The sequence below is a fragment of the Oncorhynchus nerka genome, linkage group LG7 (genome assembly GCF_034236695.1).
Source record: "Oncorhynchus nerka isolate Pitt River linkage group LG7, Oner_Uvic_2.0, whole genome shotgun sequence".
In the NCBI taxonomy this organism is placed as follows: Eukaryota; Metazoa; Chordata; class Actinopteri; order Salmoniformes; family Salmonidae; genus Oncorhynchus; species Oncorhynchus nerka.
Genome location: NC_088402.1, coordinates 38652684 through 38673315, shown reverse-complemented (window position 1 = coordinate 38673315; position 20632 = coordinate 38652684). Strand labels below are relative to the sequence as shown.

The 20632-nt window shown below is 41.4% G+C and overlaps 1 protein-coding gene and 1 pseudogene across 1 annotated transcript; one reads left to right on the top strand and one right to left on the bottom strand.

The window, feature by feature from the left end:
• The first annotated feature begins 3655 nt into the window (after positions 1–3655).
• LOC135572477 (vacuolar protein sorting-associated protein 52 homolog) lies at positions 3656–6919 on the top strand. Its single transcript, XM_065020489.1, has 7 exons — positions 3656–4401; positions 4493–4588; positions 4703–4810; positions 5100–5165; positions 5279–5390; positions 5722–5822; positions 6081–6919. The coding sequence occupies exons 1-7, from the start codon at positions 4333–4335 to the stop codon at positions 6225–6227; spliced, it is 699 nt and encodes a 232-aa protein (XP_064876561.1). The 5' UTR covers positions 3656–4332; the 3' UTR covers positions 6228–6919.
• Positions 6920–8012: 1093 nt separating this feature from the next.
• LOC135572476 (uncharacterized) lies at positions 8013–14504 on the bottom strand (annotated as a pseudogene).
• Positions 14505–20632: the final 6128 nt, after the last annotated feature.

Here is a 20632-nt window from a genome sequence, read left to right as displayed (position 1 = left end):
ATTAATTTCATTTTAAGGACGGGGAACTTCGCAGCAAACAACCAGCCACACACTGCAAGCTACATTGTCTCAAAATCGCAGCTCAGCTTTTGCACAACAAATGTGGTGGTCTCTCTCAGGTCCATAAGTACCGCAGTCATTCAGGGCAGGTGCACCTGTTTTGAGTCTCACATTTTTAGCCCAAAAATATATATAATTGAGTTAATAAAGCCGCATACAAACATGGTCTCTTTTTTGTTTTCCTGGGTAAGGCAGCTCCAAAATGCAGGTGTTTCAGCATAGCTCATACTTTGGACGTAAACCTCTTGGAGAACTTCTCAGCTACGTTAATGTCCGGTGTTGAGTACACTCCTCTTCCGACAGTAGCACCATCTCCATCTCCATCATTCCTGATGATGCCCTGGGATCCGTCCATAGCAGGTCCGTGGTAGGACACTGGCCAGGCCTCGTCTCCGGTCCCCAACCATCCATCTCCATCCCTGTATTTGTTCAACACCTTCAGGGCAATGCGGTTCCAGCCACAGGGTCGGACGTACTGCTCCTTTCCCCGAGTAAACACTGCTTCACCATCCTTAACATTTGTAAAGTCGTAGTCATACCGAGAATCAAGGAACTCATTCACGTTCACAGAAACAGTGGTTTGTGGAATGGATGTGGCGGATGGGGCATCAGGTAAAGCTAAGGCACCTTTTAAAGACAATGTCCCCAAACTTGGGTACTCCAACTCTAGAATGCCCTCTTGTACGTAGAACTCCTTTAGTGCGACCACATTGACAAAGTCCTGTGGGGTTAGTGAAAGTGTTCCCGCGGTGGCTGATTCCACTTTGCAACCTGAGACAGCAGACAGAGCCTCCAAGATTAGATTTACGTTTGGCATGGTGAGAGTTAGAAATCTCGAAAACATTTACGGTAAGAAGACTTCACAGAGAGCAGAAAAATCCTTCCTGTGTGTGATCCGACACGAAGGCGTCTGCTCTTGTAATTTCACCTATACATAGACTGTGTTGTGAAATGTAATTCTTACTTTCACTTTCTGTTGCAGTGACTGGATAAACAAGATGGTGTACGGTAAAAGTACACTGATTGTACATAACATTGGGAACACCTTCCTAATAATGACTTGCATCCCCTTTTGCCCTCAGAACAGCTTCAATTTTTTTGGGATGTGGAATCTACAAGGTGTCGGTAGCCTTCCACTGGGATGCTGACCCATGTTGACTCCAATGCTTCCCACAGTTGTGTCAAGTTGGCTAGATGTCCTTTGGGTGGTGGACTATTCCTGATACACTCAGGAAACTATTGAGCGTGAAACACCCAGCAGAGTCTCAGTTCTTGACACAAACCGGTGCGTCTGGCACCCACTGCCATAACCCGTTCAAAGGCAGTTAAATATTTTGTCCTGTCCATTCACATTCTGAACGGCACACATACACAATCCATGTCTCAATTGTCTCAAGGCTTAGAAGTCCTTCTTTAACCTGTCTCTTCCCCTTCATATACACTGATTGGAGTGGATTTAACAGGTGATCGCAATAAGGGATCATAGTGTTCACCTGGATTCACCTGGTCAGATTATGGCATGGATAGAGCAGGTGTTATAATGTTTTGTGTACTCGTAGATATAGTGAACAAATCTTGATCTTCCCCATTATTGTTATGGTTGAATGGTAGCAGCAAAAACAGAAGGGAATGTAAACGCATAAGACGTGTAAATAGTTTACTTAAAGGGACATTACAAAATAAAAGTTTCTCTTTGCAAATCTGCAGTTTTTACATAAATGTTTTTGACTTCAAGTAATTACATATACCCATGGATTCTTGAACAATATAACTTATAAATACTTCATGAGCTTAGTTGAACTGTCTTACCCGATCAAAACCCCAATTATAACCCCAATCATAATCTTGTTTTTATATTCTCAAAACATTTTAATCAATATCCGCGCTTATTCACCCAAGATCATTACAACATGATTAAAGCTATCATTTTGATCTCATGGATGGTCAGTCCTTGCATCAATAGCGCTGTCTATGAGTTTGAGAGTGGTTCTATTTCTTCAGCCCCATTGGTCAGCTATTTACTAAAACAATGGCGGGATAACCCATTTGTTATTGTTTGAACTGCAGATTGCCTCTATGAATTGTTTCATCTTTCAGGTACAACAACATATTTGTGTAGCACCTGTGTGAACAGGAATTCAAGTCTCAAGGTAAAAGTACTTCTGTTAGTCAGAATCGTTAGGACTAAAACTTGTCTAACTGTAAATCTATGCCTGAGAGGTTTGGATGGCATGAAGTCAATATTTAATCCCTAACACTGACATGTGTATATTTCATAAGGAAGTGAGTCTGCACTATGCTAGTATGAAGCACACTGGTAAGGCCCGCCCCATTGCTTAGGAGTGCCAGGATTGGCCCAGGGAGATGTTATCTATGCAACAGTGGCCTAATGTGCTCATTCAGGCGTATGGTGCATCTGCTGACATTGTTCTTTAAATATCCGTTCTTGATGGAAATAGGATTGTATTTTGACTTGTGCATGTATGAGTGTTTCTGTAAATGTTGAAAAGGCTAATGTAATAATAGTTTTTTTAATCCAAAGAATCTCAATATAATTGTTTTAAGCCAACAGGATATAGAATTAGTTGGATAAAAGAATATTATCTTGAAAGACTCAAATACATTTATTATAAGATTAAAGAGCAACCTTTGCAAAATGTACTCATACTGTAATACAAAGAGGTAAAATACGAACTGTTTTGTGAAGGAGTCAATCAGTCAAATCAATGTGTTATTCTCTCCAAACCCTGGAATGCTGGTCTAGCAGTGACCACAGTGGAATAGGTAACATGATGCTGGTCTCCCTGTACCTTCAATCTTTCCCTCCAGTTCTGCCGACCCAGAGATACATACTGAACCTCAGTCTCTTCCACATGAGAAGGGCTCTGAGACACAAACGGAAACATACAAATATTTAAATTGACATTTTAGCAATGTTTTTATTGAGGGATATTCATTTGTACTCACTTCTTCCCCATCACTTTGTGTGATATCAGACCGTATAATAGTTTTTTATATATTGTTTTCAATGATAGCAATACTTGTTGGGAGAATGCACACATTTTACACAAATCAATTACCATATACCCAGTGGCGACCCATCATTCAGGGCAGGTGCACCTGTTTTGAGCCCCACATTTTTAGCATAAAATGTATATCATTGAGTTAATAAAGCCACATACAAACAGTCTCTTTTTTGTTTCCTGAGTAAGGCAGCTCCAAAATGCAGGTGTTTCAGTCTAGCTCAGTGCTTTCTGTGGTGGTGGGGCAAGCCAGCAGAAAATATGGAGTGTTAAGCCTTGATTGGCTCAGTGTTCTGTCACTCATGGGGACACTTAAGTCACCGCGAAGTCTAAGGGGAGACCTCAAAAATTCTAGCCCTTTGGGTGCTGCCATGGAGTTACATTAGAAGTGCCCATCTAAGAAGGCTCAAGGTCATTGGACACAAATAACATTATGTCAAATCATGTTATTCGTACAGTAGCTTTGATTGGACTGATCATGTCAACATCATCCTTTCAAAATCTAAGCAGTCATTATCATGAATCAAGTCGGCAATCTACTGGCAAATCTGTTTCTGTGTGCGACCGATTTGATTATTGTGACTAAAAACAACCAGAGGATTGATTATAAACATCGTTTGACATGTTTCTAAGAACTTTACTGATACTTTTTGGATTTTTCGTCTGCCTGTTGTGACTGCCTTTGAGCCAATGGATTACTGAACAAAACGTGCCAACAACACGGAGGTTTTTGGATATAAAGAGGGACTTTATTGAACAAAATGAACATTTATTGTGTAACTGGGAGTCTTGTGAGTGCAACCATATGAAGATGATCAAAGGTAAGTGATTACTTTTATTGCTATTTCTGACTTTTGTTACTCCTCTACTTGGCTGGTAACTGTTTAATGTTTTGTGTGCTGGGCGCTGTCCTCAGATAATCGCATGGTATGCTTTCGCCATAAAGCCTTTTTGAAATCTGACACAACGGTTGGATTAACAAGAAGGTTATCTTTAAGCCGATGTATAACACTTGTATGTTTTATGAATTGTTATTATGAGTATTTCTGTTTTTCACCGGATGTTGGCCAGGTGGGACGGTAGTGTCCCACATACCCTAGAGAGGTTAAAAGAAAACACATCTTAACTCAGAATCGACCCTTGATGCACATTTTCATAGGTCTATTATGTATTTGTTTCTCCATGGGGTGCCAGGTACTGGGAGGCGGTGCTGGAGCTCCTGTGGCCCAGGTTTGAGCTCATCCTGGAGATGAACATTCAGAGCATCCGCAACACGGACCCCCAGAAACTGGGCGTGTTGGACACCAGACCACACTATGTATGAACACAGACACGTTTTTGACGTATTTCATGTATCAGTGTCCAATAATACCAGACAGTTGTTGACACCAGTTGTGTTCATGTTTCAGATCACACGTAGATACGCAGAGTTCTCTTCTGCCATCGTTAGCATTAACCAGACATTCACCAGCGAGCGAACCCACACCCTCCTTGGCCAACTGCAGGTACACAACTAAACAACAATAAAAACCGTAAAATTGTATAAATAGTGGGGATCCTACAATTAGCATGAACTTAGTGGTTTGTGTGATTGATATAGCTACCACTGGTATTTTCAGGTTGAAGTGGAGAACTTTGTCCTGAAGATGGCTGCAGAGTTCCCTTCACGCAGGGACCAGCTCATCTTCCTCATCAACAACTACGACATGATGCTCAATGTCCTCATGGTGAGAATAACCAGTGTAAAACATGAACATGAACGATTAACTTATTACCCACCTGAAATGACTCCTTTGTTCAGTTATTTACATTTAAGTCATTTAGTAGACGCTCTTATCCAAAGCGACTTACATGAGCAATTATGGTTAAGTGCTGTCAAGAGATGTTTCACCTAGTCGGCTCGGATTCGAACCAGGTACCTTTTGGTTCCTGGCCCAACGCTCTTAACCGCTAGGCTAAGTCTTCTGTATATACAGAATTAGAAGATGTCATGCTGTTTTCCTCTCTATGTCATAGGAGAGGGCAGCCGATGACAGTAAAGAGGTTGAGGGCTTCCAGCAGCTCCTCCAGGTCAGGAGCCAGGTAAAAATGCACAGGGATTCTGGGAAATGTAGTTTTGTCATGTGTGCCAGATTCACAGATAATCAGGGTTTACTCAAATTAAACATTCCCGTCTTTCTTTTTCCTTTCATCAGGAGTTTATTGAGGAGATTCTGTCCTCCCCCTTTGGTGGCATGATAGCGTTTGTGAAGGCGAGCGAGGCGTTGATAGAGAAAGGCCAGCTGGATAGAGGGAAGAATGATGAAGGTGAGTAGGGAGAAAATATTCAGACCTTTTGATCATTTAATTGTTTTCAGAATGTGCCCTTGTCTTTTTCACTGTAACCTTCTTTCTCCTACTTTCTTCCTGTCCTGACTTGTTCTTTATTTACAGCTACTGTTTGGACCGTTTGTTTCTACTCTCCTGTGACATCTCTCGTTGTTTGACTTTTTACCCTAACGATTGTCTTTCATTGCTCCCACACATTTTCACACCCTTCTTCCCCTCTCTTCTTGCATCCGCTCTCACCTACCTCCCATCCCTAAACTCATATTGTTCTCTTCTTCGCTCAAACCCTCTTTTCTTTCTTCTCTCTCAGCCCATATCACCCAGCTAATCAGGGGGTTTTCCAGCACATGGAAACAGTCTGTGGAAGCTCTGAGTCAGGATGTCATGAGATACGGCACTGGTATCATTCAGGTACTGCCTTCCTCTATGCTTTTCTAACAGATGCATTTCATCTAAACAATGAATATTAATGTACAGTATGTAGTTAGAGTATACAGAAGTTTTGCCTCAAGGGGTGCTCTTGAGCCAAAGGGGTCCCTTAAATTGACATAAATATTTTTCATTTTAAGATGTATCAACTATGAGCCATGGGCTGTTATGAGTTCATTTTTCCTTCTGAAGCTTTTCATTCAACTTGAGATTTTCTATTCCTGTCCTCCTATCCTCCAGGGGGCACTCACCCAGCTCATCCAGTACTACCATGGCTTCCACAAGGTGCTGTCCCAGCCCACCTTCTGCAGCCTGGCCGTGCGCTCGGAGCTCATCAACCTGCACCACCTCATGGTCGAGGTCAAGAAACACAAGCCCAACTTCTAACTGGACACTTCCAAGGGTAGAGACTGGGGATGTGATGGATTAAATGAAGATGCTCAAAATCAGACATGGCCTGATTGGAAACAAGTAGAAGAGTATATCCCTTTGCTTGTGACATCGCTCCACTGATTAAGGACAGTGTATTGCACGTGGGATCCTGTCGTTTGTGATTTGACATTGTATCAATGTCAATAGGTAAGGTCTTGTGTGAAAGTGCTACTTTTTTTTCATGGGTGCTGGGTTCTTTGCTTTCAGGGAGGGGATATGGGGATGAAGAGACAGAAATGGGATATGGGAAGGTTCAGTGGTTATATGGATTGACAGGAGAGATCACAGAAATCAAAGGCTGTAAGAAGAAATATAGTAGATGGTCTATTCCAGACAGGGCTGCACAACTCAGGCCCTCAAGTTGGTGCTGGTATTCATTTCTCCCTAGCACATAACTGATCAATTACTTTCCCAGGTAGAATCCAGTCTTGGGATTCACAGTCACACCCACAGTCTTATGATTGTGAGAGGGAGGAGCAAGAGGTAGAGGTATCATTGCAGTTCAGTGTGAAAAGGAAAAGAGTGGTATCTCCCAGGCCCTTGTTCTGTGTTCTCATACATGTACACTGAACAAAAATATAAACGCTACATGTAAAGTGTTGGTCCCAAGTTTCATGAGCTGAAATAAAAAAAATCTATTAATTTACCATACGCACAAAAAGCTTTTTTCTCAAGTGTTGTGCTCAAATGGACTTGCATCCCTGTTAGTGAGCATTTCTCCTTTGCCAATAAGCTGAATAAACAGCATGATCCTTACACAGGTGTGTGCACCTTGTGATGGGACAATAAAAGGCTGCACTAAAATGTGCAGTTGTCACAACACAATGCCACAGATGTCTCAAGTTTTGCAGGAGCGTGCAATGGGCATACTGACTGTAGGAATATCCACCAGAGCTGTTGCCAGAGAATTTCATGTTAATTTCTCTAACATAAGCCGCCTCCAAAGTTGTTTTCGAGAATTTGGCAGAACGTCCAACGAGCCTCAACTGCAGACTGCTTGTATGGCGTTATGTGGGTGAGCAGTTTGCTGTTGTCAGCTTTTTGAACAGAGCGCCCCATGGTGGCTGTGGGGTTATAGTATGGGCAGGCATTACCTATGGACAACAAACACAATTGCATTTTATCGATGGCAATTTGAATGCACAGAGATACCGTGATGAGATCCTGAGGTCCACTGTCATGCCAGTGGACCTCAGCATCCTCACCAGACATGTCACCCATTGAGCATGTTTTGGATGCTCTGGATTGATGTATACGACAGCTTGTTCCAGTTCCCCCCAATATCCAGCAACTTCGCACAGCCATTGAAGAGGAGTGGGACAACATTCCACAGGCCACAATCAACAGCCTAATTAACTATGCGAAGGAGATAAGCGCAGCATGAGGCAAATGGTGGTCACACCAGATACTGACTGGTTTTCTAATCCGTGCCCCTACCATTTTTTTAAAAGGTATCTTTGACCAACAGATGAATGTATGTATTCCCAATCATGTGAAATCCATAGATAAGCCTAATGAATGTATTTAAATTGACTGATTTCCTTATGAACTGTAACTCAGTAATATCTTTGAAATTGTTGCATTTATATTGTTGCATTTTGCTACACTCACATTAACATCTGCTAACCATGTATATAACCAATATATATATATATATATATATATATATATATATATATTGTCGTGGTAATGTCCTCTATTTACCAAATCATGGGAGCAAACCACACACACACGTCAGAGTTAGTTCTAAAAGTCCATCTTTAATTATATGAGCTCTTATCACAATCCTGTGACTCTCAGATAAATTCAGTGTCTCCCAGTGGATTCTCTGAGAGCCCCCTTACAATGCAACTGAGTTCCTTTTAATAGCAAAGACACCCATAGTCAGACAGCATAGACATAATTCATCGTTCAGCTTTGTCTCCTTTCCCAAACCCCAGAACCATAAACCAAATCCTCCATATCAACAGGCATATATCAAATTGTCATTTAGATACAACCCACTCAAAATACACACTCCTGGACAAACTCACGGAGAGGGGGTGAGGCTATAGGTTAAGATAGAAACAACATAAGAGGGAGCATAGAATGATTCCAGACACTGCAACCCCTCCTTTCCCCACTGGGAAAGGTAGGGAGTAAAAGATATGTTTACACATGATGACACTTTGACCTCTCCCCTCTCAGCGGCCCATGCAACTTAGTCCTGACATAGAACAGATAACTGCCAATGGCCACCACTATAGTACAACAAAATACATTCTCATGAGAAGTAACTTACACACATTTGATGAATATTAAACATCTTACAAATGTTACCAACAAATTCTGATCTTTCCACGACAATATATACACACACATACATACAATATAGTGGCACTGTAAATGAAGTCATTCCAATATGTTATAATCTACGTTTAATATAATCACAAGGCTGTAAATCATTCAGTGGTTTATTTAAGGAAGGCGAGGTCAGTACAGGTGCATCAAAGCTGGGACCGAGAGACAGAAGCTGTTTTTCAATCTCAAGGCCATCAGACTGTTAAACAGCCACCACTAACATTGAGTGGCTGCTGCAAACACACTGACTCAACTCCAGCCACTTTAATAATGTTAATTGATGGGAAATGAATATATCACTAGCCACTTTAAACAATGCTACCTAATATAATGTTCCCTACATTATTCATCTCATATGTATACGTATATACTGTACTCTATATCATCTACTGCATCCTTATGTAATACATGTATCACTAGCCACTTTAACTATGCCACTTTGTTTACATACTCATCTCATATGTATATACTGCACTCAATACCATCTACTGTATCTTGCCTATGCCGCTCTGTACCATCACTCATTCATATATCTTTATGTACATATTCTTTATCCCCTTACACTTGTGTCTATAAGGTAGTAGTTTTGGAATTGTTAGCTAGATTACTTGTTGGTTATTACTGCATTGTCGGAACTAGAAGCACAAGCATTTCGCTACTCTCGCACTAACATCTGCTAACCATGTGTATGTGACAAATACAATTTGATTTGATTTAATATACATTAAAGACTACATTGCTGTAATAAAATTGAACAACAATCACATTTTCATTCAATTGTATAATATATTACTATTATGAGTAGTGCGTAATAATCAAAATCTCTGAACTTCCAAACTAAACATGAGCTCAGGTTTTCATATCAATAACAGACTTGCAAACATGCCCGCATTTTGCGTACCAACTACGCAATTTTCTGTCCATGTACGCGGGGACGAGATCAGAGACAAAAGTAGGCAGAAATGAATGGTTTATTTTTTACATACATCCACGGAGTAAATCTAACATCCCGATTGTCGAGCTGCAACACAGACATGTACGGCGTTTGTGTCAACGGGCATGGAGATGAATACATCATGATTCGAGGTAGATATCCCGTGTCTGCCACTCCTGTTTTTTGTGATGCTGATTTTGCCGACTGTCAGCTGTACGTGAACACATGGACAAATCCCTTTTCGACTCCGTGTGTTGTGGAATCACTCATTGTTTCAAACTAATGTTAGCGAACATAAGGTAGACATTCAGTGGGCTCTAAAGTGCCAGCAGTTCACTCGCATTTGCTAGTGAAAGAAATGAAATGCAAATACGAAAAACAACCGGCCACATTTGTGCGAGTGTGATATACATTTAATTATGCGTCCCATTAGTTCTATTTTCCACGTAACATTACGAGGATCACGCAATCTGATAGACTAACTGTAATTATGATCCACGTCACAAAAAGCTCCCTCGGTACAGATATTCCGAGTGCCCTCGTTGCCAAGAAGGTTTCAGTGACTGCCAGAGGAACTGTTTGCCGCGAGAAGTCTACCCTGATGCGTAAAGCTAAATCTGATAGCTACCAGGCAAATCTGTCTAGGAAATGATTTTAATCTCCAGAAGATTTGTTCTCATCCACTGTTTCCTGTCATAGCTTTTGTCGTTTTTATTATGGTTAACATGTTTGAGACTGATGCTCTGCTTCAAACATTTGTTCTTATCATTCGAGTTTAATCGTGAATAAGACGTTTGTACATTTTCTCCCTAAATAAACAACTTATTTGTTTTATAGAATGTACAAATTTAAAAAACTCCAAGAATAAAGGCCCTTTGTGCGTTCTTTCTAATTAGATATTGTTAGTGACTTTTACCATATGTGTAAATGGAATGCTGTCAAGAAAGTATTCCAGCCTAATAAAGACTTGATTTGGTACAATTCTATAATTGCGATCAGACACACAAACGGTGCGCGCACGAGCGTGCAGGGGGAAAGAAACCCCTTGAATCTCCAATTTGCCGTTCGCGTCTGGTACTCTAAAAAGCTGGACATGGTTGGCAGGTCTGCAATTAATGATGTAAATTGAACAAACAAAACTAAGTCTACTTAACTTGTTAACTTTGTTACAGAATTGGAATGACCCAAACTCTGTATAATATATGGCCAGTAAGCTATAGACCTACACTACTGACAGTAGCAGAGAAAGTGGAATCATACTGAATAATGGGATTTAATTTTCTTGACACAGATGAATTCTAGTCCTGGCCTAGAAAGCAGTTTTCAATGGATATTCTCTATTGAGCTCACTATTTAGTCCATTGGGAATAGTGTTAATCTGATCCTGGAAACTGGCTCAATCTTTATTTTTTATAATTTTATTAGATATTAGATTCCCTGGGAACATTGCCCAGACAACAACCAACATATGTTTTGCATTTTTATTAATTTCTCTTTTCTTGAATTTTCCAATTTCACTGTCAATATTTCCAGACAGTCTGGGAAACCAGCCAAATAGGTTTAAACCTTGCTTACATGACAGATCGTTGTTAGAGGAGATGTTGAATCAGGGGACTGAACAGCAGGACAAATAACATAAGCAGAGAGGAGGACCTGTTATATGTTGATTTACCTGGAGAGAGAAGATTGAAACAACTTGTTCAGACCTGTCCATCACTCTGCAGTATCATCAATTTGGTATGCTTTCCTTGCAATAAGTATCTTGAATGAACTGCATTCTAACCTCTGTGTCTTACCGATAAGTGCTTGTTTGCCCTGGATCTCATGGAATTTTTGAGTTTCATCAACCTGATATGCTAAGGGAGAAAAAATGTAGTAGTTAGAAATCCCAAACATTACTTATATTATTAACCAAGTTCTTCATAAGTATACCCAGAGAGGGCGATCTGTTGCCACCATGGCTCAGGTATGTTACCTTCCACTGTAAGATGAACCGTGCTAACCGGCAGCCCGTGGGAATCCAACACGGTATATGTCCCACAGTCGTCTATCTTCAACCCTTTGAGGACCACAAACCCTTTGACCTCCTTAAGACGACCACTGTTGACTTCCTCTTCACCCCTCATCCACAGGACTGTCATCTCTGTGCTGTTCCTCCCCTGGAAGACCACTTTCTTGGCCTGGGGAGTGTGGAGCTTCAGGTCCAGGGTTTCACCCACCCTCAAGGACTCCTCGGATGTGTGGTCTGGAGAGAATTACAGAAGAAATGAGGTAAGAGATCGTGAGGAAAGTGGAATGCTGGACCAATCTAAAAGGTCACTTCTGCACTTTTCAGGTGGTCTAAATGAGGTGCAGAGCCATGAAGTTAACTTCTGATCACTTTCACCTGGCCTTATAGCCCCGCCTTGTAGTAAAGATAGTTCTACCCTTACCATGGACTGAGAGCTGGACACTCTGGATGAACACCCGTCTCTTATTACGTGCCCTGTCAACCACCATGAAGCTCTCGTAAAGCCCCACATCCCCAAACTGCACGTCATGCAAGATCAGAGAGCAGTCTCCCCCCCCCACAGCTTTTCCTCAGGTACCTCCACCCGCCCCTCAAACTCGGTTGCCTGCCACCGTTGCGCCCCCATCTGTTCAAACACTGTCTCATCAGGTGTCTGCCACTGGACATGGCAAACTGGGATTTTGTCTAGCTGGGACTTCCACTTGCAGGGAAGGATGGCTTGGCTTCCCACATTGCAAGAGACGGAGACAGGAATGGAATGCAGGGGGGAGGAGGCTGTAGGAGAGAGTTGGAACCAATGATTGGCAAAAAAAACTACAAGTCCATGATTTTCCAATGTTAATTAGAACATGAACACGGTGTGGTTTATGGCCAATATACTACGCTAAGGGCTGTTCTTATGCATGACGCAACACGGAGTGTCTGGATACAGCCCTTCGCCATTGGGGCGGCAGGGTAGCCTAGTGGTTAGAGCGTTGGACTAGTAACTGAAAGGTTGCAAGTTCAAATCCCCAAGCTGACAAGGTACAAATCGGTCGTTCTGCCCCTGAACAGGCAGTTAACCCACTGTTCCTAGGCCGTCATTGAAAATAAGAATTTGTTCTTAACTGACTTGCCTAGTTAAATAAAGGTTAAAAAAATGTAATAATAAAATGGTATATTGGCAATATACCACCAACCCCGAGTGCCTTATTGCTATTATAAATTGGTTACCAATGTAATTAGAGCAGTAAAATTACATGTTGTCATACCCATGGTATATGTTCTGATGTACCACGGCTTTCAGCCAATCAGTATTCAGGGCTTGAACCATCCAGTTTAATTGTGGATAGAGTTCATTTATACTCACCAACATAGCCGACAATCCACAGACAATGAAGATGTATGAAATGTCTAAAAAAAGAAAAGGAAGAAGAAGCAGGATAAGAGGAAAGCATATGTGTGTGTATATATATATGCTATTGATGCAAAGCATAATGTCCCTCGCTACATAGTCGTCAGACCCACTGGCTCCAGGTCATCTATAAGTCTTTGCTAGGTAAAGCTCCGCCTTTCTCTGCTCACTGGTCACGATAACAACACCCACCCGTAGCACGCACTCCAGCAGGTATATCTCACTGGTCATCCCCAAAGCCAACACCTCCTTTGGCCGCCTTTCCTTCCTGTCCTGCTGCCAATGACTGGAACGAATTGCAAAAATCACAGATTTTTGTTTCCCTCGCCAACTTTAAAACATCAGCTATCTGAGCAGCTAACCGATCGCTGCAGCTGTACATAGCCCACCTGTAAATAGCCCACCCAACCTACCTACCTCATCCCAATATTGTTTTATTTACTTTTCTGCTCTTTTGCACACCAGTATTTCTACTTGCACATCATCATCTGCTCATCTATCACTCCAGTGTTCATTTGCTAAATTGTAATTACTCTGCTACTATGGCCTATTCATTGCCTTACCTCCTCACGCCATTTGCACACACTCTATATAGACTTATTTTTTTCCATTATGTTATTAACTGTACGCTTGTTTATTCCATGAGTAACTCTGCGTTGTTTGTGTCGCACTGCTTTGCTTTATCTTGGCCAGGTCGCAGTTGTAAATGAGAACTTGTTCTCAACTAGCTAATCTGGTTAAATAAAGGTGAAATAAAAAATAAAATGTAAAAACTGTTGTCAAACCAGTCATAATTAGAGAAAAATAATACAATTTGTTTTACTTTCATATACAGCAAAATGATCTCAAATAATTTAAAAGTTTGAAACATCACTAGCATATCTGACACTAATTGATATTATTGCTTTAAAATATAAAGATTTTGTCAACGGCAATAGATCCGTTTCGTTTCTCCAAACCAGTTAGGTTTCTAAATGTAAAGATGTTGTGAACGGCAATAGATCAGTTTCGTTTCTCCAAACCAGTTAGGTTTCTATTGAGTTTCTTTAAAGCGGCTGGCTGTGTGCCCTTCTCTGAAAACGAAATTTAAGAATATTGCGTTCCAAATGCACGCCATGCATCTAATTTAGTAAACAAACTTGTCCATACATGATGTCATCCACCAAGAAATGCGTACATCTATCTACTCGTTTAAATTAGTTGCCCGATGTGAGCGCTTAGCCTAGTGATGCACAATAGGAAACAAGCATTTTATCTGGGCAGATACAACAACAAAAAATCTCTATTTGACTCTAAGAACTGTTTAAATCATTTGCTAATTAAAATAAATACATGCGTGTCGCTTACCGGTTAGACAGGGCTATGCCATACATTTTCATTGTAAATGAACATGCGAGTAGGTTGACTCCTCGAACTTGCAACAAACTGACAGTAGGCTGTGTCCTAGAAAGTTATGATGGAGCAGTGGCAGCAAGCAAAGTAGTACAAGCCTCTCGAGCGTCAGCTGAGTTACCAGAAACGAAACCTGGAGGGGGAGTCCTGCCTACTAATTAGAGATTAATTTCATTTTAAGGACGGGGAACTTCGCAGCAAACAACCAGCCACACACTGCAAGCTACATTGTCTCAAAATCGCAGCTCAGCTTTTGCACAACAAATGTGGTGGTCTCTCTCAGGTCCATAAGTACCGCAGTCATTCAGGGCAGGTGCACCTGTTTTGAGTCTCACATTTTTAGCCCAAAAATATATATAATTGAGTTAATAAAGCCGCATACAAACATGGTCTCTTTTTTGTTTTCCTGGGTAAGGCAGCTCCAAAATGCAGGTGTTTCAGCATAGCTCAGCGCTTTCTGTGGTGGTGGGGAAAGCCAGCAGAAAATATGGAGTGTTTCGCCGTGATTGGCTCAGTGTTCTGTCACTCATGGGGACACTAAATCACCGCGAAGTCTAAGGGGAGACCTCGAAAATTCTAGCCCTTTGGGTGCTGCCATGGAGTTACATTAGAAGTGCCCATCTAAAGAGGCTCAAGGTTATTGACCAAAGAAAATATTATGTCAAATCACATTATACGTACAGTAGCTTTGATTGGACTGATCATGTCAACATCATCCTTTCAAAATCTTAGCAGTCATTATCATGAATCAAGTCAACAATCGACTGGCAAATCCTTTTCAATCCTTGTCATATGAAGAGAAATAATGAAGAGAAATTATAGATAAAATGTATCGGTGCTCATCGGCTATTGGACATAAACATTTCACAAGTTGGAAATCACAAATTCAACAATGAGTGGTTTGGAAGGAAGTAAGCACAGCACAACAAGGTGAGTCAAAAAAATTATTGTATGCCTCTGCGTAAATTATGTAATATGCCAGGCAAATATATATATATATATATATATACTACAGCTAAAAAATGAATACTAAGTGTATGTTGTGTAGTAAACTGTTAGTAGCCCATTTGCCTCATGGTCCCCTTTCCCCTCTTAATTTCACCTACTGTTCTGACTTGGCACATGTAGCCTATAGCCTGTTTAAGAGAAATGTAATCATCAAATATTGTAAGAGCTTTCATTGTCTGTGTCACGGCCGTCTGCCTGGAAGGAATAAGTGGACCAAAGCACAGCGTGGTGAGCTTACATATTCCTTTTTTTATTTTTATGACGCCAACAAACGAAGACACAACCGTGTAGCTTACAGGGCTTTAGTGCCACAAACAAAGTTAACTACCCACACTGCAAGGAGGGGAAAAAGGGCTACCTAAGTATGATTCCCAATCAGAGACAACGATAGACAGCTGTCCCTGATTGAGAACCATACCCGGCCAAAACATAGAAATAAAGAAAAATAGAAAACAAAACATAGAATGTCCACCCCACATCACACCCTGACCTACATTTACATTACATTTAAGTCATTTAGCAGACGCTCTTATCCAGAGCGACTTACAAATTGGTGCGTTCACCTTAAGACATCCAGTGGAACAGCCACTTTACAATAGTGCATCTAAATATTTTAAGGGGGGGTGAGAAGGATTACTTTATCCTATCCTAGGTATTCCTGAAAGAGGTGGGGTTTCAGGTGTCTCCGGAAGGTGGTGATTGACTCCGCTGTCCTGGCGTCGTGAGGGAGTTTGTTCCACCATTGGGGGGCCAGAGCAGCGAACAGTTTTGACTGGGCTGCGCGGGAACTGTACTTCCTCAGTGGTAGGGAGGCGAGCAGGCCAGAGGTGGATGAACGCAGTGCCCTTGTTTAGGTGTAGGGCCTGATCAGAGCCTGGAGGTACTGAGGTGCCGTTCCCCTCACAGCTCCGTAGGCAAGCACCATGGTCTTGTAGCGGATGCGAGCTTCAACTGGAAGCCAGTGGAGAGAGCGGAGGAGCGGGGTGACGTGAGAGAACTTGGGAAGGTTGAACACCAGACGGGCTGCGGCGTTCTGGATGAGTTGTAGGGGTTTAATGGCACAGGCAGGGAGCCCAGCCAACAGCGAGTTGCAGTAATCCAGACGGGAGATGACAAGTGCCTGGATTAGGACCTGCGCTGCTTCCTGTGTGAGGCAGGGTCGTACTCTGCGTATCTCTCTGTATTGATACTGTGACTACAGTTTTTCATTCAGCGTCGTCAAAACTACAATTTTGGAGTTATATGTACATAGAAAGCACTCTTTTCCCAAAACAACTGGTTGAAAATATGTGGTTAGATGAGGCGGGTCACTGGAAATAAAGTACAATGTAAATAAACAATGCACACTTATTTCAAGTCATTGTATTACCTTTGAACACATCCATATTAGTAGCCTATCAGGTAAAGGCTACATTTACACTGCAAAAATCTCAAGCAATCGTATGCTAATCCTATGACTATAACAAATGAACCTTATTACTTAGTTGATTTAGAATGGTATTGATCTGATGTTACATCTCTTCATTTTCTGATCATACTGAGTATGATTAAGGCACACCTATTTACTTATCTATCAAACATTGTCTGCCTTGATTACAACACTTCCTTAAGCAGCAGACCATAAGGACGGATGGAGTTCTCCACAATAGCTCTCTCTTGAACAGGAGATGATCCCTCAGGCACATAAACCAGCCAGTAACTCTCTCTCCGACACTGTTGCCTTTTCTGGGGGTTGATCCTATTCTGTAGCACCACCTTGTAGGTTTTGTTATCTACTTTGGACGTAAACCTCTTGGAGAACTTCTCAGCTACGTTAATGTCCGGTGTTGAGTACACTCCTCTTCCGACAGTAGCACCATCTCCATCTCCATCATTCCTGATGATGCCCTGGGATCCGTCCATAGCAGGTCCGTGGTAGGACACTGGCCAGGCCTCGTCTCCAGTCCCCAACCATCCATCTCCATCCCTGTATTTGTTCAACACCTTCAGGGCAATGCGGTTCCAGCCACAGGGTCGGAAGTACTGCTCCTTTCCCCGAGTAAACACTGCTTCACCATCCTTAACATTTGTAAAGTCGTAGTCATACCGAGAATCAAGGAACTCATTCACGTTCACAGAAACAGTGGTTTGTGGAATGGATGCGGCGGATGGGGCATCAGGTAAAGCTAAGGCACCTTTTAAAGACAATGTCCCCAAACTTGGGTACTCCAACTCTAGAAGGCCCTCTTGTACGTAGAACTCCTTTAGTGCGACCACATTGACAAAGTCCTGTGGGGTTAGTGAAAGTGTTCCCGCGGTGGCTGATTCCACTTTGCAACCTGAGACAGCAGACAGAGCCTCCAAGATTAGATTTACGTTTGGCATGGTGAGAGTTAGAAATCTCGAAAACATTTACGGTAAGAAGACTTCACAGAGAGCAGAAAAATCCTTCCTGTGTGTGATCCGACACGAAGGCGTCTGCTCTTGTAATTTCACCTATACATAGACTGTGTTGTGAAATGTAATTCTTACTTTCACTTTCTGTTGCAGTGACTGGATAAACAAGATGGTGTACGGTAAAAGTACACTGATTGTACATAACATTGGGAACACCTTCCTAATAATGACTTGCATCCCCTTTTGCCCTCAGAACAGCTTCAATTTTTTGGGATGTGGAATCTACAAGGTGTCGGTAGCCTTCCACTGGGATGCTGACCCATGTTGACTCCAATGCTTCCCACAGTTGTGTCAAGTTGGCTAGATGTCCTTTGGGTGGTGGACTATTCCTGATACACTCAGGAAACTATTGAGCGTGAAACACCCAGCAGAGTCTCAGTTCTTGACACAAACCGGTGCGTCTGGCACCCACTGCCATAACCCGTTCAAAGGCAGTTAAATATTTTGTCCTGTCCATTCACATTCTGAACGGCACACATACACAATCCATGTCTCAATTGTCTCAAGGCTTAGAAGTCCTTCTTTAACCTGTCTCTTCCCCTTCATATACACTGATTGGAGTGGATTTAACAGGTGATCGCAATAAGGGATCATAGTGTTCACCTGGATTCACCTGGTCAGATTATGGCATGGATAGAGCAGGTGTTATAATGTTTTGTGTACTCGTAGATATAGTGAACAAATCTTGATCTTCCCCATTATTGTTATGGTTGAATGGTAGCAGCAAAAACAGAAGGGAATGTAAACGCATAAGACGTGTAAATAGTTTACTTAAAGGGACATTACAAAATAAAAGTTTCTCTTTTGCAAATCTGCAGTTTTTACATAAATGTTTTTGACTTCAAGTAATTACATATACCCATGGATTCTTGAACAATATAACTTATAAATACTTCATGAGCTTAGTTGAACTGTCTTACCCGATCAAAACCCCAATTATAACCCCAATCATAATCTTGTTTTTATATTCTCAAAACATTTTAATCAATATCCGCGCTTATTCACCCAAGATCATTACAACATGATTAAAGCTATCATTTTGATCTCATGGATGGTCAGTCCTTGCATCAATAGCGCTGTCTATGAGTTTGAGAGTGGTTCTATTTCTTCAGCCCCATTGGTCAGCTATTTACTAAAACAATGGCGGGATAACCCATTTGTTATTGTTTGAACTGCAGATTGCCTCTATGAATTGTTTCATCTTTCAGGTACAACAACATATTTGTGTAGCACCTGTGTGAACAGGAATTCAAGTCTCAAGGTAAAAGTACTTCTGTTAGTCAGAATCGTTAGGACTAAAACTTGTCTAACTGTAAATCTATGCCTGAGAGGTTTGGATGGCATGAAGTCAATATTTAATCCCTAACACTGACATGTGTATATTTCATAAGGAAGTGAGTCTGCACTATGCTAGTATGAAGCACACTGGTAAGGCCCGCCCCATTGCTTAGGGAGTGCCAGGATTGGCCCAGGGAGATGTTATCTATGCAACAGTGGCCTAATGTGCTCATTCAGGCGTATGGTGCATCTGCTGACATTGTTCTTTAAATATCCGTTCTTGATGGAAATAGGATTGTATTTTGACTTGTGCATGTATGAGTGTTTCTGTAAATGTTGAAAAGGCTAATGTAATAATAGTTTTTTTAATCCAAAGAATCTCAATATAATTGTTTTAAGCCAACAGGATATAGAATTAGTTGGATAAAAGAATATTATCTTGAAAGACTCAAATACATTTATTATAAGATTAAAGAGCAACCTTTGCAAAATGTACTCATACTGTAATACAAAGAGGTAAAATACGAACTGTTTTGTGAAGGAGTCAATCAGTCAAATCAATGTGTTATTCTCTCCAAACCCTGGAATGCTGGTCTAGCAGTGACCACAGTGGAATAGGTAACATGATGCTGGTCTCCCTGTACCTTCAATCTTTCCCTCCAGTTCTGCCGACCCAGAGATACATACTGAACCTCAGTCTCTTCCACATGAGAAGGGCTCTGAGACACAAACGGAAACATACAAATATTTAAATTGACATTTTAGCAATGTTTTTATTGAGGGATATTCATTTGTACTCACTTCTTCCCCATCACTTTGTGTGATATCAGACCGTATAATAGTTTTTATATATTGTTTTCAATGATAGCAATACTTGTTGGGAGAATGCACACATTTTACACAAATCAATTACCATATACCCAGTGGCGACCCATCATTCAGGGCAGGTGCACCTGTTTTGAGCCCCACATTTTTAGCATAAAATGTATATCATTGAGTTAATAAAGCCACATACAAACAGTCTCTTTTTTGTTTCCTGAGTAAGGCAGCTCCAAAATGCAGGTGTTTCAGTCTAGCTCAGTGCTTTCTGTGGTGGTGGGGCAAGCCAGCAGAAAATATGGAGTGTTAAGCCTTGATTGGCTCAGTGTTCTGTCACTCATGGGGACACTTAAGTCACCGCGAAGTCTAAGGGGAGACCTCAAAAATTCTAGCCCTTTGGGTGCTGCCATGGAGTTACATTAGAAGTGCCCATCTAAGAAGGCTCAAGGTCATTGGACACAAATAACATTATGTCAAATCATGTTATTCGTACAGTAGCTTTGATTGGACTGATCATGTCAACATCATCCTTTCAAAATCTAAGCAGTCATTATCATGAATCAAGTCGGCAATCTACTGGCAAATCCTTTTCAATCCTTGTCATATGAAGAGAAATAATGAAGAGAAATTATAGATAAAATGCATCGGTGCTCATCGGCTATTGGACATAAACATTTCACAACAAGTTGGAAATCGCAAATTCAACAATGAGTGGTTTGGAAGGAAGTAAGCACAGCACAACAAGGTGA

Bases quoted from the DNA above. Each gene is read 5' to 3' on its own strand.
- LOC135572477 (XM_065020489.1), top strand. From the start codon at position 4,333: ATGAACATTCAGAGCATCCGCAACACGGACCCCCAGAAACTGGGCGTG. The intron at 5,391-5,721 runs GTGAGTAGGGAG...CTTCTCTCTCAG, and splicing joins TAGAGGGAAGAATGATGAAG to CCCATATCACCCAGCTAATC. The intron at 5,823-6,080 runs GTACTGCCTTCC...CCTATCCTCCAG, and splicing joins ACGGCACTGGTATCATTCAG to GGGGCACTCACCCAGCTCAT.